The 23,060-nt window shown below is 49.3% G+C and overlaps 1 protein-coding gene across 1 annotated transcript in view; it reads left to right on the top strand.

Annotated features, from left to right (window-relative positions):
* The window catches only part of TMEM120B (transmembrane protein 120B), a 33,913-nt gene that overhangs the window by 8,839 nt on the left and 2,014 nt on the right, over positions 1-23,060 (top strand). Inside the window, exons 2-9 of the mRNA XM_033097747.1 lie at positions 5,072-5,190; positions 7,132-7,248; positions 7,940-7,999; positions 8,677-8,772; positions 13,547-13,636; positions 20,733-20,798; positions 21,310-21,371; positions 22,558-22,650. Coding sequence (XP_032953638.1) covers positions 5,072-5,190; positions 7,132-7,248; positions 7,940-7,999; positions 8,677-8,772; positions 13,547-13,636; positions 20,733-20,798; positions 21,310-21,371; positions 22,558-22,650 — 703 coding nt within the window. The remainder of the gene's footprint in view (positions 1-5,071; positions 5,191-7,131; positions 7,249-7,939; positions 8,000-8,676; positions 8,773-13,546; positions 13,637-20,732; positions 20,799-21,309; positions 21,372-22,557; positions 22,651-23,060) is intronic.

Here is a 23,060-nt window from a genome sequence, read left to right as displayed (position 1 = left end):
CTGGTAACCTTTCCTACGGCTGTGTGACCGGCACGTGGACTCAGCAGGGACTGGGCATGAGCAAGGAATGCCCTAGGGGTAGAGAGTGTGTCACGCTAAGGGCCCCCCCACCCCAAGTTGTCTTCCTCGTGGCCAGCAAATCCTGAACCTGGAGCTGCCGACAGGAGGCCATGGGCCTTCCCATAATTTTATCTCCTGGTATGTGGAGTCGTTCCTGATTCCCGGCAGTTTTCTCTCGCTCTGTCATTGGCCAGAGCCACTTCCCAGGGGAGATCTGATACTGAAGACCAGTGGAGCACTAGAAAAATGCCTGTAAAAAAGTCAATGATGGCATTGAGTGATGGTGAGGTGTGGACAACCGTCATGTGCTGAGGGTGGGAGTGTAAATTGGTATAGTCACTCTGTGGGCAGTTTGCCAAGATCTATTAAAATGAAAAACAAGCCTGTACCCTCTGACCGAGCAATTCCACTTCTGTTCCCCAGAGAGAACCTTCCCTAGAGAGATACCAGCATGTGTGCCCAAGGAGGCAGTGCAAAGATATTATTCAATGTTGCATTGTTGGTATAGTCAGAGACTGGGAACAACGTAAATATCCAGCAATAGGGGAAAGGCTTCAATAAAGTAAAGTAGTATGTCCACAGTATGGAATACTGCACAGCGCTAAAAAGAATGAAGTACATCTATATATTCTTAGATGGTTAGCTCTTCAAGACATATTGTTGAGTGACAAAAGAAAGTTGTGGAATCATGTATATGCTGATACTGTTAATATACCAGGGGTGCCAAAAAAAATGTATACAAGTGGACACTTTGATCAGCGTTGCTCAAGCAGTAGTTCACGGTAATCAGAAGTGTCTGGGCGCTTATGGGAACCACTTTGAGCACCTCTTGTAATTGCAGAAGTCAAACTTGCATTCATCTTTTGTTATCGGTATATATTGAGTATTACAATTTTAATAGTTTTTTTCCTTTCTTAAAATGTGTATACATTTTTTTGGCACTCTCTGTATTTTTTGAAAATCAAAAGTATGCACTTTAGGGTATAAGTTATGCTGTTATAACAAAGAGATTCCCCAAATAAAAAGGCTAAAATGAGGTATCTTCTTTCTTTCTCACATAACAATCCAAAGGGAGGTGTAGTCCAGGGTAAGTGGGGTCCAGTTATCTATTGCTGCATAAAACAACAATAATTGCATTTTGCTCATGGATTCTGTGAGTGGAGAATCTAGACGGGGCACAGGCTAGATGGCTTGGCTGTGCTCTATGATGTCGGGGGCCTTAGATGGGAAGACGTGAATGGCTAGGATTAACTCACGTGGCTGGGGCTGGAATCATCTGGAAGTTTCTTTACCCCTATCATGCCTGAGCTGGAATGACCAAAAGGTTTGTCTTAGTTGGGACTATTGATCGGAGTGTCTACGTGTGACTTTTGTACGTGGTTAGGGTTTCCATACAGCATGGTGGCCTCAGGGTAGTTGAGGTCACTTGGGTTCCGGGTTGATTTGGCTGGGGATGGGACAGTGGGCTTTGCCATTTGGATCATGTGGCCACCATCTCTGGTTTCAAGGTAACTGGACCTGTTGTTGCCATATCCCAGCCAGGAAAAGAGAGTGGAGGCCAAAGCAATTCCTTATAAAAATGTGGTTCAGAACTTACCTGCATCACTTCTGCTTGCATCCCATTGGCTGACTCTGAGTCACACTGCTACACATAGCAGCAAGGGAGGCTAGGAAATGTTGTCTGTAGCTGGGCACGAGCCCAGCTATAACTCTGTAGGGTTCTGTTGCCAAAAGGAAGCAGAGGAAAAGAAGTATTAGGGACAATTAATTTTTGCAACAATGTAGTTTTCATATATATATGTATACATATTTGTGTGTGTATATAGAAATAGGTCTATATAGAATACAGTCTGGAAGAATACATAGAAAAGAATACAGTCTTCCAGACTGTATCCTTTTTTTCTTCTGTTACCAGAAGAAACTGGTAACAGCGGTTGCTTCTGGGAAAGGGAGAGAAGACAGGACAGGGGTGCATTCAAAGTCGACTCTAGCTGTACTGTAGTGTTCTAATTTTTAACAAGGATAATGTCTTCGCCTTTTACTTTGAAGTTAAATATTAATTCAGACTGAAGAGGGCCTGACGAGCATCTGGCTGCTGATTGTTGCAGTCTTGGTCTTATCTCCCTGTACTGGGACCCAACACTAAAGAGTGCCAGTAGGTCATGTGGCCCTTTATCTTCCAGGAGCCTCAGCTGGCATTGCTAGGACGCTCAGTCTAACGGCCCCACTTTCTTGAAGACTAGAGTCAGGATCTTTTTGCCTGTCCTCCCTGCCCAGTTCTGGAGGATTTTCTTTATTACCAGCAGGTACTGGTTGTACGTAGATGGCTGTTCGGGCACTTGAAGAATTCAGAAGTGATTAAAACCCAGCGTGTCTTTCTGCAGATTACTTATTAGTTACAGGTAGAAAGCTGGTCACTGTGCAATGGAGCACGTGGGTGGACACTGCCTCTTCTAAGCAATTAACGCGAACATCACAAGACACTGTGTTCCTCCTGATGGGGACATGGAGGGTACAGTGTTGTTACTTTAGTGGTATTCTTGCTCCTAACACAGAACCCAAATCCAATCAGGAAGAAATAACAGACAAATACAGATGGAGGGACATTCTCCATAACAACTGGACTGAACTCTTGAAAAATGTCGATATCGTGAAAGACAAAAGACAAAAGAAAGGCTGAGGAACTATTTTAGACTAAAGGAGACTAAAGAGAGAAGCAGTAGTCTAAGGCAGGAGACTGAATCGGGTCCAGGATCTTGAGGGAAATTGCCATCAATGGACAGTTAGCAAAATAGGAATTTGGATGCTATTTGAGGTCATAGTCTTGTGTTGTATCAAGGTTACATTTTCTGTGTTTGATAATTGTACTGTGGCACGCAATATTTAGGAGTAAAGAAGCCATGTCGTCTACAACTAACTCCCAAATGGTTTAGAACAGGAGTAGGCAAACTTTTTTTGGCAGAAAAGCCAAGTAGTAAAGATTCTAGGTTTTGCGGGCCATATGCTCTCTGTCACAACTACTCATTCTGCTGTTGTAGTTCCAGAGAAGCTACAGCCAATGTGTAAATGACTGGGCACAGCTGTGCTCTAATAGAGCTTATTTACACATAGTGCAATTTAAATTCATATATTTTTCACGTCACCATGTATTTTTCTTTTGATTTTTTTCAACCATGCAAAAACCATTTCTAGCTTACTGCCGATACAAAATCATGTGGCTGGATTTGGCCTGTGGCTTAGTTTACCGATGCCTGATGTCGAAAAGGAACACACACACACACACACACACACACACACACACGGGAATAAAGCGAATATAGCATAATGCTAACAGTTGGTGAATCTGGGCGAAGGCTATAGGGGAGTTCTGTGTACTCTCTTACAATTCCTCTGCAAGTTTGAAATTATTTAAAACTAAACAGTTAAATAAGAAAGAGACAGAAGTTTCCTCTCTGGGGGCCCAGGAAGGAAGGAGTGACGACACTGGGCCTATTACAGAGACTGAGCCCTCTGTCGGGGACCAAGGGAAGCGTGCTCATAGTTGCTCTTCAGCGCTGCTCCTAATTGTCATCGAGTGACCACCATCTTCTTCACTTCACCCTCGCCGTCTGGCTTACCCTTCATTTCTAGGGACCCTGGTTGGCAGGCACGAGAATTTAGGAGCTGGTCTCACTATTTCGCCGACCCCTTTTGCTCTCTGTCTGCTACATACATTTCTCCACCAAGAAAATGACCAAGAAAACAGCCAGTCTAAATATGCTCGTTGGATTACTGTGTTTAATTTCATGGTTCTCATCCCTCATATTGGTTTCTCCCAATTGTTGGTATCTGTCTTAGATGATCAAATCTAGAGGGAAGGGCTTGTTTCCCGGCAGACAGCGTTACTTGGGGCTGTGCAGTGGCAGCAGTGTCGAGAAGTCACTGTGCTCCATTCTCCCGGGATTGGGGGCGTCTTTGTATTTCCTTTGGCGTTGTGGCCCTGAATGGTCATTTCCAGGAATGAGATATTGAGTGCATTGGAGTGACTGTGTCGGGGTAGGGAGGGTTGCTTTTAAGAAGTATAAGCTTTTCTTCGTTGATTTAGCCAGAACTCGCTTCATGGCCAGGATCAGGAACCCCAACTCAAACAGGCTTCAGTGAAAAGGAATTTATGAATTTACGTAACCAAGAGCATTACATTCAGACTTGGTTAGATCCAAGGGCTGAAATGATGCTGTGGGAATTCTGTCTCTTGCCATGTCTCAATTCTGTCTTCCTGTTTGGCTTCATTCTGTTTTTTTTTTTTTTTTAACTTTTATTTATTTTAAGTGTGTTTTTCCAGGACCCATCAACTCCAAGTCAAGTAGTTGTTTCAGTCTAGTTGTGGAGGGCGCAGCTCACAGTGGCCCATGTGGGGATCGAACTGGCAACCTTGTTAAGAGCACGGCCCTCCAACCAACTGAGCTAACCGGCTGGCCCCTGTTTGGCTTCATTCTTAGGCAGACTCTCCCGACTCAGCAGCCCCAAGTGTACCTGCTACATCCTAGCTCACTGAGGAGAAAGAGGGCATCTCTAAACCCATACGTGTAGCTGGAGTCCCGGAGTTGACTCATTGACCCAGTTTGAGCCATGTGTCCATGTCTGAACCAATCAGTTGCCAGGGGATTGGAGGATACTAATTGACCAGCCCTGGGTCACATGACCACTTTTGCCATGAGGACTGTCAGCTCTACTCAAACCATCTGGACTAAGAATTGACAGAAGATGGCCCCTCAAAGTCATGTGGTTGCTGTTGATATTAGAAAGGATGGAGCCGGGGCAGGAAAAACCCCAATAGTTCCTTATTAACCGAGGGCTGTGTGGTGGCGCCTTCCCCCATTCTAGGCCCAACTTTCTGAACCTCATCTTTGATAGTTGTAGTTGTACTGTCTTGGCTATGACGTCTGTAGTCGCATCCCCTAACACAAGGAAACTATGAAAAATGACCTGTTTATGTTCTCTTCCATACTGTGCCTGCTCCTCTGTCCCTCAGGAAACTCATAGGGTCTACAAGCAGAAGCTGGAGGAGCTGACGGCACTCCAGACTTTGTGTAGCAGCTCCATCCACAAGCAGAAGACACGACTGAAGGACCTGAAACACTCCCTCCAGAGGTAGGCGGAGCTGCAACTCAAAGGCTCCCCTGGTTCGAAGGGTCAGAAACCAGCTCAACACTGGCTTGAGCAGAGAATGGAAATTTTAATGGAAAAAAACCAGGCGTGGCTTCAGGCATCACTGGATCCGGGGTCAAAGGGTAGTTTTCGGAATCTGGTTTTTTTTCCTCTACGTTCTGCCTTCCTTTAGATTAGGTTCACTCTCAGGCTGACCATCCCCTCATGGTCAACGAGATGGCCACCAGCAGTGCCGGGCTTCTATCCTCCAGCCTTTCTTCCGACTGGCTTCGCCACCCCAGCAGAATGAGAACTTGTGTTTCCGCAAAAGTTCTGGGTGTGATCCTCACTGGCTGGAATGGGTCACATGGCCATCCGTCTGTGAAGCAATCACGGAGACTGGTTAGGCAAGACTGGGGTCACATGCCGAGTTTATGCACCGGGTGGAGGGACCGCCGCCCTACGTGAGCCACGTGGTGGGGGGAAGAGTACGAGAGGTAGTTCCCCAGAGGAAAGTGGTTATAAGAAGTCCTGCGGGCAGGTACACTGCCAGTATCCTTTTCATGGGTGTGGGGGCTCACCCCCCAGGCTCACTGGTGTAGGAGGTAAGAAGTCTGGCGTCCCCCCTGGGGACGGACGTGAGATCGCGACCTAGTTCAGTCCCTGAGGCCAGGATCACATGTTCACTTCGCAATCCGTGTCTTCATACTTTGGGACGTCCTCTCACCCCCGATAGGTGAAGGGGTCCAGTGGATGCTGTCACGCGCCTCCCCTCTGCCCTACCCCCCGCCCCCCCGCAAATGCGGGCAGGGAAACCGAGGCTCTGAGTAGCTTGTCTCAGGTCACTTACTTGGGCTTCCATTCCAGAGTGTGTGGCTCCTGGTGAGTTCTGCCCTTGTGGACAAGTTTTGGGAAGGTTGCTGATCATACCCCTGACCTTGGCTGACCATTTTGGAAATGGAGGCCCATTAGTCATGGGGTAAAGCGGGGATGGTTTTACGCAATGAGATGGCCACTCTTGGAAAAACACATCTGACTGATGGCAGGACTCAAGAATCTTTTATCTGTCTAGGGTTTTTCAACTTTGGTAGTAATAACTCTTTGCTTCTGGGGGCTGTCCTGTGCATTGTGGGATATTTAGCAGCACCCACTAGATGCCAGGAAAACCTTCCACCCTGTGTTGGCAACCAGAAAGTTCCCAGACCTTGCCTAGTGTTCCCAGTTGAGAACCACTGGGTTAGAAGGTTGACCCATGAGTTCGGGTCAGTGTAAGGGGTCCTTACACTGAGGACCCCTACTATTTTGAGATTGTCTGTGACTGACTTGTTTTTCTAGTTTTGAGAGTTAAATGTCATCAAAGAATAACAGTTTGACCTTGATTGATTGACTGCTTATATTTTCAAAGTGCCGTCCTGTCTGCCCGCTTAGTAACCTTCAGGTTATTCCTTTAGAAGAGCCCCGTCCTTTTGTGTCCCAGCTTAGTTTGCACAAGGCACGGACATGTAATTCTTCTTTATTGTAAGCTTTCCATTTAGTTTGCTTCCGATGATTAAATCGAAGTCATTTGGGAAAAAAACAGAATAGTGAGACTAGTATTGCTAGTAGATATCCACTAAGCTTGTACTACTGTGAGTCGAGAATCATTCTAAATACTTCAAATTGCATTTACTCACTTAATCCTCACAATGGTATTGTCTACGAGGTAGGCCTGATGTTATCCCTGTTTTTCAGGTGTGGAAAATAAGGCAGAGAGGTTAAAGGACATTCCCAAGGTCACAGGGTTAGCAGGGAGCCAGCCTCAAACCCAGAGAGTACAGAAAGAGAAGTGAGGTTGTGAGAAGCACTGGGATGGAATGGTGGGAGGGCAGTGCCCAGAGTTTCCGGATTCTTCCTCCAGTCTGAGTAATGCTCCTGCTGCTTCTGCGCTGACACTTCTGATCACAGGTACAAGCGCCATGCCGGTCAGGAGGAGGCAGAGCTCGTTCAGCAGCTGGGCGCCAACATCAAGGAGCGGCAGAATGCCTTCTTTGACATGGAGGCCTACCTGCCCAAAAAGAACGGGTAGGAGCTGGGAACTTACACACCGCGCCCATACACCCACCCCCCTGCTGCAGGCCTAGGGCACCTGGTCTGCGTAATTCCCACCTTCCCCTTGGGACTTGAGATTGAGGGGGAAAGGCAGAAAGAGGGGGACGCTTCCTCACATGTTCCTCTGTGAACACACAGTGGCTACCCTTGGTGGGCGCTGCTGACTGGGAGGGGGGCGCAAGGGAGCCTCCTGGGGCTGGAGGGGTTTTATTCTTTGATCTGGGTGTTGGTTGCATGGATGTGTAAATGTGTAAACATTCATCATGTTGTGTACATACTTAAGATTTGTGCACTTATGATGGTTATGCCTTAATTTTTAAAAAGAGCCCATTTTAAATTGACCTAGAGGTTGTACACATGCCTTCACCTCATTGGCTGGAGCTTAGTCACATGCTCACATGAGCTGCAAGGGAGGCTGGGAAATATGGTCTGTAAGCCAGCTAAAATGGGGCGAGATGGGTCAGTCCCAGCGGTCACGTGTGGCAGTCGTCAAGGTTCTCTAATCAGTATTCTTGTTTGATGTGAGGCCCATTGTACTGCTGAGCTTAGCAGCCTATGTTCCCACTGGCTGCTCAGCACATGCTTATTAAGTTTGAATATTTGCGGTTGGGGCCCACGCCCGGGCTGTTAGGGGTGTGGGGCCCTCACGGGTCTTTCCTTCCAGGCTCTACTTAAATCTGGTCCTCGGCAACGTGAACGTGACCCTTCTTAGCAACCAGGCCAAGTAAGTGTCCCGGATCCCCACCTGGCTTTACAGCATCCAGGCATTTTGCTTTTTCAACTCAGGAGAAATGGACCAAGCTAATTTTTGCATAAGTGAAAAAAATGTTAACAGTTGGGGCTCTGGCTCTTGGTCTTTCTGACACTCTCCTCTTTGGCGGGCAGACCCCTTGGGAGAGGTTTCCTTCCTTATCTTCCTTCATAGAATCCAGATATTGGGTGGACAGGATTGCCAGTTTCCCTTGAGAAATGACCCCTGCTCCGTTCCACGCCTTGTCATACACTTTTCTCCTGGGAAGCATTCAGTCATGTCTGCCCCGAATCTATCAGTTTCCAGGGAAATGGAGCCATAGAGTTTCCACTACAATAGCTGGTTGGGGGAGGGGACCCTGTCTCTGTTCCTTGCTCATCTCCTGTCATGTCAGGGCCTGGAGCCCTAAACCAGGAAGCCAGGGACATGGGAAGCTTGGCACATCAGCCATCATGCCCTAATTGGCCGTCACCATTCATTCACGACCAGGTCTCTCCCTTAGTGAGATCAGAAGGTCCTTGTGGGATGCGGATGGCAATAAGTCAAGGATCTGACGGAGTGAGGCTCCTGCCCCCAAGTGGGCCGTAGTTATATTACTGAAAACGCGGCAGCAGTGACGTGACCTTCCCTGGGGGTGTCTGTTGCCGCAGATTTGCCTACAAGGATGAGTATGAGAAGTTCAAGCTCTACCTGACCATCATTCTGCTTCTGGGTGCTGTGGCGTGTCGATTCTTCCTTCACTACAGGTAACGCAGAGCGACAGCGTGTGTGGGCATGCGGGGGGTGACAAGGGGGCCACGAGAGAGGGATTCAGTGTCTTGCCTCTACAGTGGTTGGTGTGGTGCGGTGTAGATAGAGAAGGGCCATTTCCCATGAGGCATAGCAGTCCTGTCCATTCTACGTCCCTCCAACAAATGTCTACTAAACGGCTGCTGGAGAGGTTTTATAATGTAGTAGTGTAACAAGAGCGCAATGTGGACTCTTCATACAATGGAATATGATTCGGCCGTAAAAAGGAATGAATTTCTGACACACGCTACAATGTGGACGAACCTTGAAAACATATTAGGTGAAAGAAACTGGTCACAAAAGGTCACAGAGTACATGATTCCATTTCTATGAAATGTCCAGAACAGGCAAATCCATAGAGACTGAAAATAGATTAGTGGCTGCTGGGTGCTGGGGGCGGGGAAGTGGGAGTGACTGCTAATGGGTATGAGGTTTCTTTTGGAGTGAGGAGAATTAGATAGTGGTGGTTCTGGAATTAGATAGTGGTGATGGATGCACAACGCAGTGAACATACAAAAAAATCCCACTGAATGTATACTTTAAAAGTGTGAATTTTATGGTATGTGAATTATACCTCAATTACAAAAAGAAAGAGAGAAGAAAGAAAAAAGAAGGAAGGGAGGAGTGAGGGGGACAGAGGAAGGAAACACAAAGGAAGAACAGAAAAAAAGGAAGAAAAGAAAGAGCGAGAGATGGAGGACGGACTGCCTGGGTTTGGATCCAGACTGGCTCTTAGTGTGGGCAGGTTCCCTCTAGGAGCCTCAGTCTCCCTGTCTGTAAAACAAGGGTGACACCGTGCCTACCTCTCAGGGTTGTTGTGACAAGTCAGTGCAGTAGCACGTGTGTGCAGGGCTCTGCCCAGGGTGGCGCCCGGCAGTGCTGTCTGCGTAGGACAGGCCAGGGGCTGAAGCGGCACAGCCCCGGGGGTTGCATTTCTCCCTCTGGCCCGGTTCTCTGCCCCAGGGGAGGCAGTCAGGCATAGCCTGGGCATGTGGCCCACGTATTAAGGGTTTATTTCCTAGCAGGCACTTGGCTGGGAGTCCAGTTGCTGGTCTGGCCACTTGAATGTCCGCACAAAGGCTCTTTTAGGCCCTGGGCCCGTGCCCGCCTGCTGCCTGGCCCGTTTCCCTGCAGGGCAAAGGCTGCACACATCAGTGATGCCTACTCACATGCCCCGCTGGAAGGGGGTAAAAGTTCCTAATATGCAACCAACCCCCCCTTTGCTGGGACCTTGGGCCCTCGAGGGGTGGACCTGTGGTGTGTTTCCAGTTCTTAGGCTCACTGAGGGCTTGGATATTTCCGTTTATCCCTGCCCCTTCTGCGTTGGTTTCCTAGGGGTGTCGCAATAAAGCACGACAGTCTGGGTGGCTTAAAACAACAGAAAAATTTTGTCCCAATGTGGAGGCCGGACGTCTGACGTCAAGGTGTCGGCAGGGCGATGGCTCTATTCTTCCCGCCTCTTCCCACTTCCGCTGGTGGCTGCCATCCTTGGCATTCCTTGGCTTAAGGCTGTTTCACTCTAGTCTCTGTCACATGTCCTCCTTCCCTGTGTGTCCCCGTGTCTCTCTCATGGCCTTCTTATGAGAACACGTCATTGATTTTAGGGTCCACCCTAACCTCGTATGGCTTCATTTTAACTAATTACATTTCCAAAGACCCCATTTCCAAATAAGGTCATATTCTGAGGTCCTGGGTAAATACGAATTTGGGGGCGAGGGCACTATTTAACCCAGTGCACCTTCTGTGGGTTAAAAATAGGACAGGGGAGGGGGCTGGCCAGGCAGCTCATCTCTGTTCCCTTCCCACAGGGACTTGCCCTGCTGGTTAACCTTGGACAGAGAACCTGACCTCTCCCTGCCTCGGTTTCTTCACACACAGAGAATGAGGATAAGGGGAGCTCCTTGGCAGGGTGGTTGTGAGGACTGGATGAGTTACATCTGTGGGGTTCAGAACAGTGACACATACGTGTTGCCTAGTGTCAGCCATTGTTATTGCTGCCATTCAGCTGGGCTTGGGTTTGGATCTCACTCCAGCGCTTACCAACTGAGTGATCCTGGGGAACGCACTTCCCGTCTCTGAGCCTCAGTTTCTTCATCTGTAAAATGGGAAGTGATACTGTCTTAGTTTGGGTTCCCTCAGAAGAGCCCATCCCCCCGCCGAAGAGAAGCATTTGAATGTGCCGGTATTTTATTCTGGGAATGATCTCAAGTATTACTGGTGGGGGAATGGGAAGTAACCCTGGGGGGTAGGGGGAGGTCATCCGATGGGCACCTGGTGTTCAGTGCTGCTGGGTGATGGAGGGACAGTGTAGAACGTGCCTCAGTTATCCCACCTGAGGGGCGAGGGAACAGAGGTGTTTAGCTCCTAAGGCTGTCAGTCGCGACATGGAGGATTGCTCCCACAGGGAGTTACTTCCTCTGCTCTCCTTACCTGCCCCTCCCACCAGCAGGGGCCTGAGAGAGTCCCCAGGTGAGCCAGAAGGGAGTCGCAGGTGCTGGCTTTTAGAAGTCACAGCCGGGCATGGATGTGTAAGGGCACCTGCCACAAGAACCAGTCCTGGAAGGTTGTCCGCAGATCCAGAGAGGTTATCCACATAAAATACCTGAAACCTTATAAGTCCCCAATGGTCATTGCTGGTCTCGTGTGGCCAGCTGAATCATGGTCCCCTGAGATGTGCATATTCTAAAACCCAGAACCTGTGAATATGTTGCCTTACATGGCAAAAGGTCTTTGCAGATGGATGAAGTTAAGGATCTTGAGATGGGCGATGATTCTGGATTATCCAGTGGGCCCAGTACAATGACAAGCGGCTTTCTAAGACAGAGGAAGGAGGGTCAGAGTCACAGAAGGAGATGTGACGAAAGAAGCAGGGGCAGAGTGACGTGGGGCCACGAGACAAGGAACATAGGCGGCCTGTAGAAGCTGGCAAAGACAAGGACGGAGTCTCCCCGAGCCCCAGAAGGAATGCAGCCCTGCTGATGCATTGCAGACATTGACCCCCAGAACTTTAAGAGAATAAATGCGTGTTGTTTTAAGCCACTAAGTGTGTGCCCACTTGTTACAGCAGCGACAGGAAACTCATACAGTTCAGAACAGATTAAGGCTGGCACCTCAAACAAGTCTGTTAAGTGCCAGGGCCATAAAACTTGATGTTTACTTCTCTCTCTACTGATAAGATAAAGGAAAGGATCAGTGAAAAATAGCCTGGTAACCACCACTCGTTACTGGGCCGGCCCCTGTCTTGAGATGAGCTCAAAAGTCAGTATCTAAGTGACTCTCTGCACTGGGGGGTCCATCCCTGTTCCCTGCTGACCCCTCATTTCCTGTCCAAGTCAAGTAGGCCTTTGATTTTCTCAGAGTTAGGTGTCTGAGACTCATTTCTCAGACTTTGAACACTGTGTGCTTCTAAAATCATGACAGGGAACGTATATAGCTGTTCCTAGGCTGTAGGCACTGTTCTAAGCACTTTATGTTTTAAAGTCAGCGGGTGCTCAGGCAGCATGCGCAGGAGATGCTGTTACTGTCCCCACTTCACAGGGAGAATCACTAACTTGTCCTTGGTTCCCCAGGAGGGAAGAGGCGGAGCCTGGGTTGGAACTTAGGCCTTGTGTTTTCAGTGTGGACCTGACCCTCCAGAGACTGCCTCTGCAGGTGATGGGTCAGCAGCTCGGGCGATGGATCAGCTTAGAGTCTATCATAGTGACCACAAAACAGGGTCACGTAGCTTAAAAGACACCGCCCAACATCTTCTATTATTGTTAAAGTGTCCTCTTTCCATTCCCCCTCCCTCCAGGACCATTATAGTTGGGGAGAAGGAGAAATGGAGGCAGGCGGGGCCAGGGGTGTTTTTCCTCCCCTTTTCAGACAGACAGCACCTGGTATTGTCCTTTCTATTCTTATGCCGAATGTATCTATGTGACACTGGGAGGTACAGAGGCCCTTCCCCATCAGGGTCAAAGATAGAGTCTTCGCTCTGATCTCATCAGAGAGACTGGCCGTGGTGGGGGAGCCCTCTGAGGGGCTGTCTGTTGCAGGCTCTCTCCCCGGATCCTTCACGGAGGGGATTTTTTATAGATGGCAAAGCTGAGGCCAGGCAACTCTCTGACATGGTCACACAGAGCATGTCTGCCACCCCTCCACTCTGACCAGGACACAGCGTGGCTCCAGATGCCCAATCGGTTGGCCTTTAAGACCTGCTTTGCCCGGCTCCTGGCTGTGGTCACCATCCGGAAGACAGGAAGCTCTTAAGTTCATCTTACAGACAATTCAAGCCCTAAGAATCGTAACAAAGTTTACAGAACATTTAACGGGACAGAGGGAGTTTACATTTTGACACTATACACAGTTTCAAATAGCGTATAGGTTTCTGCTTACAGTCCTGCTGTCGCCATCCCACGGGAAATTTCACCTCAGACAGTAAGAATTTAGAAGGGAGACAGGTTGTCATGGGCTAGGTGGTCAAGGAAGGAAGGGAAACCTCAGCTAGAGCCTTAAGGGCATAGGATTCAGGTAGAAAGGTGAGGAGGGGAATGGGCATTGTAGGTGGAGAGAAGACACCTGAGAGGCCAATGCCCTCTGCCTTCCCAGGGATGGGGCGGGGGGGGGGGGGAGGAGGTTCCAGAGACAACTGTGTGGGCAGCCCTCAGCCTGGGTTGCTGTTCTGTTGCGGTGGGGTTGGGACAGCCGTCCCCGGTTCTCACAGCTGCTCTCGGGGCTCTTTCTCCACACCAGGGTGACAGACGAAATCTTTAACTTCCTGCTCGTGTGGTATTACTGTACCCTGACCATCCGGGAGAGTATTCTCATCAGCAACGGCTCAAGGTAATTGGGGGCCTGGCTTTGTGGGGGGCGTAGAGGGAGCCGGAGGGAGATCTGTCATGGAGGGGAGGCAGGTGAGGGCTGTCACTCTCAGCCTGCGTTCCCTTCCTTCTCGGGGGCCTCCAGGACCTGTTCAGACCCAGAGAGGAGGAAAACTGTAGTGTCACTTGTTGTGGTCGGTCTCTTGCTTACCAGAAACCCTAACTCAAATGGGTTCAACATAACAGGAAATTTATTTTCTCGTTATCACGGAATAGGTCCATTGGGGCTGATTTCAGGTAAGGCTTAATCCAGATGCTCAGACAATGCCATCAGGATCCAGCTTCTTGCTCTCACCTATTCTGTGTTGTCTTTATCCTCAGGTTCCATGTAGGGCCATCTGGCAGCTCCAGGCTTATGTCTTTATTTCTATCATTCCCAGCAAAGTAGGGCACATTACTCTCTTTCAGGAGTCTCACTGGGTCCTACTGGTGCTCACTGGGTCGCATGCCTGTTTCTGAACCAGTCACTGGGGCCAGAGAATGCGCTGCTGTGATTGGCCAGGCTTGAGTCTTGTGCCCACCCCTATGGCCGTCATTGGAAGCCTAGAAGCTGCGTGTCAGGAGGGGAATGGTTCCTCAGAGGAAAATTGGGATGCTGTCACTAGAGGATGAATGGATTCTGGTGACAAGAGTGATGGTTCCCCACAGGAAGATGAGAGTCTCAGGACTCAGTTAAGACCCATGGCTTACCATCCGAAGGACCCATTTTCTATAGTTCTGATTCCTTTTTGGCGTGGCCATCTGAATCTCTGCACACCATTCTTACCCTGTCCTTTCCTGAAACAAAAAGTAACAACTTCCCAACCCCTCCCTGCTTCCTTCCTCCTGGGGGCTAGTCAGAAACCACCAGGCTGTGTGTTTAAGATTGGGGCATCTGCCAAACTCCCAAATAATTTGCCACCTTCTCACTTTTCTGCCCAGTGGTCTTTTAGGGCATATCCCTGCTCTTCCGGGCCTTACTCTGAACGTAGAGCCAAGAGGTAAGGACGGGGAACGGTGGTTCTTAGGTACGCGGCCCTGTAGCCTGTAGCCTTTTAGAAAAGATCAGTGTTTCTCAAACTGCCCTCAGTCCTGTCCCAACCGTGCCACTTTTGCCATGTCCACATATCCCCTGGATGATCATTTTCCCACATGTTCAATCAACCCTCTCCTTTATTTTTGTTTACTTAAGTAAATATTTATTTTAAAAGGAAACTTTATGTCACCACCATACATGGAAAACCAGCCTCAATTGCAGGAAAGAGGAAGTAGTAGAAAAATATCTTTGTTTTCATTATCTAATTTATTGAAGTCAATCATTCTTGCTTCCTGAAGGCTGAGCCTGAGGCCTGCTCTCTCTCTTACACGTGTGCACCTGTGTGTAAAAAGGGAAATGAGCAGATCTTTAGAGGCTTTAAAGATGTATTAGCATTCAACCAAGACTCTCTCCTTGACTTAATCAGGAGAATGGAAAGAGAACAGAAAAGACAATTCAATACCATCGCATGTTACACTTGAGTATCATCAAAAACTTGGTGGTACACGCCCCATGCTTTGGGAAACACTGAAGTAGAAAATCTTACCAAATAAATAACATTCATAGTTTTCCTTAATTTTAGTGAATAGTATCTTTCTGTTTTTGGGTGTGGTCGGCGGGGAGTCAGGGTAGTATATAGTGGGGAAATGGGACCAGGGCAAGGCATTCTTGTTACTAATTCTCATCCTGTACCCATGGGCTTGCTGTCAGTCTTGGAGTTTCACCCTTTTGATGGACTCATATTAAGAGTGTTCAGGGTCTCTAACAGTCACTAACACTTTAGTAAGAGTTACTCTGGTTAGTTCTTTTCTCTAGTATGACAGTCTGTAGATGGGGGGTTACCAGAGAGAAGGGAGCATGACCGAGTGGAGGTCCCTGTAAGGGTCGGGTACACCAGGAAAATGGGGAGGGGGACAAAAAGGGGAAAAAAGGGGTTCCAAAGCCAAGCCTTATTTGCCTAGCGCTTTATCAGGGGCTTTTTCAGGGCCTCCTTTGAGCTTGTGTTCCAACAGGACAGCAGGAAGGGTTGTCTCTCAGCTTGGAATGCAAAGCTTTGCGTGTGAGTCCACTCTGCCTCCATCTGTCATTAATCACTGTGCCAGACACTGAGCTAGAGACTCTAAGATCGCTCATACTCGGTGCCTTTTGGGAGCATTCATAGAGTTTTTTAGAAAGACCCATTTATAGCAAATATCTCCAATGGCACCTTTCCTCCAGACCCATCCTACCACTCTGGCCTGGGGCAGGGGTTTGCATGTGGTGGTGGTGCAGAGTCTGGAATGGCTGGGGTGGGCCTGTACAGGTGCCTCATCTTTTGAAATGACTATGGGAGTTTTGGCCAATTTGTGGGGGTTAGGGGGTGCATGGTAGATGGGCCAAATCTAGGTGACTAAAACTTGTGACTCATCCTCTACATCTGTTGGCTATTTAGCCTCCATCCTTCCCCAGCTCCTTCTCGGTGCTGATTTCTCCTGGGGGTGGGCAAGGGAGATACCTTTGAGGTTTCCCCTCACGCCTGGCCCTTCCCAGGGAATCGCTAAGAAACCAATAACTAAGAGAGCACAGGGAGGAGGAGTGGGGAGGGGTCTGGATTGGGATGAACGCTGTATCTTTTTCATCTCTGAAGCATCCCAGGGCCAGCTCGGGAGCACAGGGTTGGTACCCAGTAAACAGGCCCCATGGTCTTTATAGAAGTGAATTGAACCCAAGCTCTGGAATGAGGCAAGGTCCTTGGGGCCATACCGGTGTTCTAAAGACAGGTGGAGCAGAGCCATATGGTCTTCCTGGAGGCTTGCTGCCCAGTTTTGGTCTGACTGAGCTTCTTTCATTCTGTTCCTGGTTGCACTTGAGACCTGAATTAGGGGTGTGGTCAGGGAAGCAGGCCTAGAGGAGTGGGAATATGGGGGGACTCCCCCACCCTTGCTTTGTGTCTGATGCCTCCCATGAACTCATTAGCTCAGTTAGTGCAATCAGCAAGTCAACTTCCCTTGCACATTTTGTAAATGATAGAAAACCACCGATAGGAGTAAATATGAAGGGGATTTATGGAAGCATATAAATGGATGAAAAGGGCTCAAGCAATGTTAGTTCCCTTCCCCACCCACCCCATTCTATCTTCTGTTGTCCCCTGCACTGGTTCCCACAGCCCAAGGCAGCATCCTACTGGATCAGCAATCCCAGAGGAAAAAACTACTTTCCTCTACAAGTCTAGCTGCAATCTTGAGACAGACTTCTGATTGGTTAGGGACGAGTCACATGCTCATCCCTGAGCCAATCACTGTGGCTGGAGGAATGCAGAGCCCTGATTGGCTGGTTCTGGGTCATGTGCCCAGTTATATCACTCAGCTCCACCCCAACCACCCAGACTATGTGTAGGGGTGAGTTCCTTCCCTGAAAGAAAGCTGCGGCCTGGAACCAGAGTGTGTGTGTGGGGGGGCTATGGGGGGTGATTGACAGACAGGCAAAATAGCAGATGTCCCCTACACTTAGTTCTGAGCCAGAATGAATAATGAATTAGGGATCATATTCATTTTTCTGTCTAGCCAGCCAACTGGTGCCTGGCTCTAATGTGCTCTTATAAAAGCCTTTCCTGGCATAAAGAGGGATAGGGGTGGCAGGCAGGCAAGGAAGGGATCCTCAGTGTAGAAGCCATTCCCCCCACTGCCCAGATTACTGGAAGCACAAAGCCAGAAATGGCCTGGGGTTGAATAGTGGCTGGTGCACGTATCTTATGCAACCATACAAACATGGCCAAGGTGTCCTGAAGGGAGGGCCATGGTCTCCCTGGGGAACAATCCTCAGATACCAGGACGTGCTGTCCCTACATTCTGGCAGGAGTGCACCGCCCTTCCCAGGACATCTACTGTCTGCTTATTAAAAAGCCCAGTAGCTCCTGCGAGGTTCATTTCTGTGGCAAAACGGGTCCAGAGAGTGACTGCTAAGGGGTGCAGGTTTCTTTTTGGGGTGACAAAATTGTTCTAAAACCGACTGTGGTGACAGGTGCGTAACTCTGTGAATATGTACTTTAAGTGGGTGAATTGTATGGTATCTGAATTACATCGCAATAATAAAAGTGTTATATAAACATACACACGTGCACAAAACCTGCCCAGAGCCCTGGAGTGTGCAGATGGGCGACGGGGCTGGTGAGGGCTGCACTGGGGTGAAGTGACTTCTAGCCATTCCCAGTGCCGTTGCGCTCTGTTTATTGGTGGCAGCTGTCATTGCTGGGCTCTGGGCACTGCAAGCTGTGAAATTCAAAGCTGCTGCTCAACCAAGCTTGTTACCCAGAGCCCGTATCTCCCAGACAGAGAGAGGGCATTTCTCAGGGGAGCTTTGGGGAGCAGGACAGAGGAGCGTGGGGCTTGCCGCAACCCGAGGACTAGCATGTGGCTTTGTGGTGAACTGGGAAGGTTCCAGAGAGGCTTCTTGGGTGCTCTTCTAGCTCTTCTAGAAAGTCAGAATGAGGCCAACTGCCTTTTCTATCAGAGAATTAGTGCCAGGGACCCTCGTAGAGTCTGGGGAGGGAGAGCCGGGGAACAAAGACGTGGATTGAGGTCTTACCTTGTTCCATGAATTCATGTGGCACCTGCAGCCATCTCCTGTCACCTCTGTGCTGATGGCATCCAGACCAGCTGTAGCTTTCACCAGCCGCACCTCCTGGACATCACTTCATTCATTTCATCATTTATTGAGTGCCTACTGTTTACCTAGTGCTGTTAGTGCTAGGAATAAAGGAAAAAGCCTTGCCCCTCACCATAACCCTTGAGTGACCCACAGGCCATTGTCTGAACACCTAATTAATGCCCAGAACTCTCATGGGGCTGCAAAGAGAAGGGACGAGTAAGATCCAGACCCTTTCTCACGTCTGTATTCTGGTTGAAAGGTTTTAAGACTGCTCAAACCCACGTGTTAGGACAAAGCAAATGAAAACCTCAGTGACACACCAATTTTCACCTAATAAGTTGGGCAGAAATTTTAAAATTGATGGTCCAGTGTCGGTGAGGGTTTGGAGAAGAAAATATTGCCCTCTACTGCTGATGGGAGTGTACACTCGGGGAGCAATTTTGGAGGAAAATTTGATAAGTAACAATGCACACACCCTCTGAGCTACCGTCCCACATCTTGGAGAAGCAGTGTCATCACACTGGGGGACTTGCACAGGGATGTCCTGGCAGCATCGAGGATGATAGTGACAGCTGAGGAACAGCCAAGTAGATCGTGGCAGAGTCGCATCCTGAAATGTGCTGTGGCATTTAAGAAGCCAATGACACATCTATAGGTATTGGTCTGGGATCAAGACCTGAAAACAAGTTTCATGATGATTTTAGCTAAAAAGAGAGTCGGATCAAGCAGCTCACCTCCAGACCGGCAGATGCTCGGTTCCTCCTCTTGTGAGCTGCAGTGCCCTGGACCCCAGCTCCTCGCTCTGCCCCCACCCCAGTCCTCTCCCAGCAGAGAGCTCCCAAGGGACATAGGTTGATGACTGACATGGAGACCTCAGGTGTCCCGATCACGAGTGCTCAGTTCTTGGGAGGAAGGAGCCCGGAGGCTTCCAGGCTACATTTGGCAAAGCACATCCCTGCCACGTAGTGTTCGGATAACTGAGCTCCTAGAGGTGGGCAGGGAAGGCCAGCAGCAGCCTTAGACAAGCTCAGGGCCTTTGAAAGGCAAAGGTCGGAGGGTCTAATGTTCATTCTCAGGTGCCCCCCTGACTCTGAGGAGGGGGTGGCAATCAGGTTCCCTCCCCAGTGGGAGAGGCCTGTGCTAGGGGAGTGCTGGCTTCTGACAATGGAGTCCCCCCAGCTTCTGGACTGGACGAGTAAAGTCCAGGGCTGAGCGAGGGCCTGCTGTAGACGGCGGAGCAGATAAGCTCAGGGCGTGGGGCTCCCAGGGAGCAGCTGGGTCTGGGGTGGTGTGAGATGGTGCGTGTGCAGTCTGTCATTTCTCAGTATCTGTCCAGGGTAACATAGATCGCTGCAGCTCTGGGTAAATGTTCTGTTTATTCAGTGCACTTATTGAGCACCTGCTCTGAGCCAGGTATCACAGATACATCGACGAACGAGACAGACAAGATCCCTGCTCTTCTGGAGTTTACATCTGAGTGGGAAAGCAGGTTCAGAAAACAAACGAGAAAAAGAATAATGAATCATTCCAGGTAGTGGTGAGCACCATGAAGAAGATGAGACAGAGTAAGGTGATCCAGCGTAGCTCTGTCTGACTGTTTTAGATAAGTTGGTTGGAGAAGGCTTCTTAGAGAAGATGACAATTGGTCCAAAAGTTGAATTTGGACCAGGAACCAGGCAGACCACGTTCTCGGAGCAGAGAGAACAGCTAGTACAAAGGCTGGGCCTTCATGACAAATACAGACTGGGCAGCTTAAACTACAGAAATGGATTTTCTCACAATTCTGGAGGCCAGAAGTCCAAGACCAACGGGCCAGCAGGATTGGTTTCTCCTGAGGCCTCTCTTTGGCTTGCAGATGGCCACCGTGTCCTCACGTGGCCTTTTCTCTGAAAGCATGCACACTCCTCGCGTGTCCACGATAAGGACACCTGTCCTGTTGGATTCGGGCCTGTCCTATGACCTCGTTTAGCCTGAATTACCTCTTTAACGGCCTCACCTCCAAGACCATCACATTGGGGGCTATGGCTTCAACCTCTGCCTCTTGGGGGTACACAATTCAGCCCATAGCAGGCCCTGAGGTAGCAATGGGTTTGGGAGGTTCAAGGAGGAGAGGACAGAGAGGTGGGACTTGCAGTTGTGGTGAAGTTTGGGCTGTGTTCTGATGACAGCAGAAGCCTCTGGAGTCCTGAGTGCTTCAGTGGGTCTCGTGGCTAATCGCCCAGTGGCGTATGTGTGGTTGTGTGTCTTTGCAGGACAGGGGGAAGGGCAAAGTCCTGGCATGGGTCTATTTCATGGCAGTTTTCGTGCCACAGAGCAGCCCTCTCCCACCCCCAGCTGCCCATAGGCTGGGAACCTGGGAGCCGCCTGTGTTTCTTTCCCCGCCTAAGCTCTTTTTCCTTCTCTTGTTCTCTCCGAGAATTAAAGGCTGGTGGGTGTCTCACCACTACGTGTCCACATTCCTGTCTGGCGTGATGCTAACCTGGTGAGTGTCTCCTGCCCCAGCCCCCCAGCTGTGCTCGCCCTCCCCATGTGCCTCTAAATGGGGACTCGTGGTGATGAGAGAGCTCAGCTGGGGCTTTCAAAGTCCTTGGCCTGGACTGATTTTGGGGCCAAGAAGGAAAGTGTGGGCCAGTTGGGGAGTTTTCCTGGGAATGTCCTGTCTGCCTGCTGGTTGGGGCAGAGGTGACAGGGAGCAAGCACAGGGGTGAAGAAGGCTGTGGCACCAATGAGACTAAGATGGAGGGCGGGGGAACTGGTGAGAACTTAGGTTTCAAAACTACATGGGCTCCCTTGGTTCCCGAACAGACTTAACAGCAATGATGGAATTACCTGGCTCTAGCCCCAGGGACACTGGGGGCAAAGAAGGGTAAAAAATCAGGGACCTGAGTTTAATTGTGAAACCTTTTCTTCTTTCTTGGTTGGAACAGGAATGGGTGGGAAGAATGTCTATTTCACAGTACACCTGAACTTTGCTTGTCCTCACTTCTCTGCAGGCCTAACGGACTCATTTATCAGAAGTTTCGCAATCAGTTTTTAGCGTTTTCCATTTTTCAGAGTGAGTGTCTCTCGCACAGTTTCCTGTGGAGGCCCTGTCCCAATGAGGGGTGTGTCTTTTGAGGAAGGGAGCTGAGACTGGGGGAGGTCCCTGGCCAGCCTGGGGCGGGGGAGGGTCCCAGAAATCCAGAAAAGAGCTATCTGCCCCCCAGGTCACCTCCATCCTACCGCCCAGCCCCCAGCCCCAGGAGAAGGATGGCCTGACCCACCCCCACCCACTGGAGCCCCAGTCACTGCCTTTTGTCCCCCCAGACCAGAATCGGACCAGTTGTGACCTCCAGGAATTAAGTGGTGTTGGGGGCACTAACTTTGTTTTCCTCAAAATGGAAATATATGTTCCTTTTCTCATTTAAGAATAGCTCTGGGTTTATATACAGTATAAATTGGTCCCAGGGGTCGCCTCTGGGAAGGGGGATGGTTGGGGACAAAAAGAGAGAGACTTGTACCTTTCACCAAGTACCTGTTTGTTCCCTTCGAATTTTATACCTATTCAAAAAATACTATTTAATTTTTAAATAAAACTCTGCTTACAAATACAGATATATAAAGCTGAGAATGTCAATTATATACAACCCCACCCGTAAGGGTGATCACTGTTAATAGATCTATGTCCTTTCAAACATTTTAATTCATAAATACATATATACTGCATTATGTATAGCCTACAAACAGGGGATCCCTCTGTACGTACAGCTTGGGTTTTTCTTTTTCTTTTTTAAGAATTACATGGGTATTTTCCCCACATCAGCACACAGCATTCTCCCTCCTGATTTTTAGTGCCTGCAAGTATCCCATTGAATGGAACGGTCTCTGGCCGTCTTGTCATTACACATGGCTCCCAGCACCGGGCCACCACTCCAGCAGGCATCTTTTGAGTACCTACTGCAGGCCTAAGAAAGCTCTCCAAGTTTCTAGCCTAGCGGGGGGGCTTTGTGGGGTCCTCAGATATCCTCATCTCTCTTTGTATTCTGGATAACAGATAAAGTGGGTTCATTCTCGCGTGTGTGTTGGGGGCGGGAGAGGCTTATACACAGGGTGCCCCAGATACAGTGGGTTGTGTGTGTGTGTGTGTGTGTGTGTGTGTGTGTGTGTGTGTGTAAGAGCGTTGTGCCCAGAGCGCCCCCCACAGGACCCACTGCCCCGTGGAGGTGTTACCCAATCCTCCGGGCGCTGTGCTCCCCCTGCAGGCTGTGTGCAGTTCCTGCAATATTACTACCAGAGGGGCTGCCTCTACCGGCTGAGGGCTCTAGGGGAGAGGAATCATCTGGACCTCACGGTGGGTGAGTAGCCCACCTGGGGAGTGGGGGACATATACTGGCCCCTGCCCGCTCCCCCAGACGGGGAGCATGTGCCAGTAAGGACATCACAAGACCCACCACACACAAAGCCAGGGCTCCCGGCCTCTACCCGAGTGGCTTTCCGTAATTCTTCGTGGGTTCTATTTCAGCTGACAAATGTGAGGCCAGCTGTGTGCCCTCAATCTCTCTTGTCCTTTTTAAGCATCTATTTTCTGTCTATGCTTTATAACCAATACAATGTTATCCTGGTGTTGCTCACGGATAACTTCCGTGTAATATGCCTCCAGATACTATGTATGATGAATGCGGAACCTTTTTAACTCACAGGCGTGGGTACCCAATCAGAAAAGCTTGGAGACCCCCCCATCTAAACTTTCAGGGGAAACTATTTT

This window comes from Rhinolophus ferrumequinum, chromosome 25, assembly GCF_004115265.2.
Source record: "Rhinolophus ferrumequinum isolate MPI-CBG mRhiFer1 chromosome 25, mRhiFer1_v1.p, whole genome shotgun sequence".
Taxonomy (NCBI): domain Eukaryota; kingdom Metazoa; phylum Chordata; class Mammalia; order Chiroptera; family Rhinolophidae; genus Rhinolophus; species Rhinolophus ferrumequinum.
This window is presented reverse-complemented; position numbering and strand designations above follow the sequence as displayed.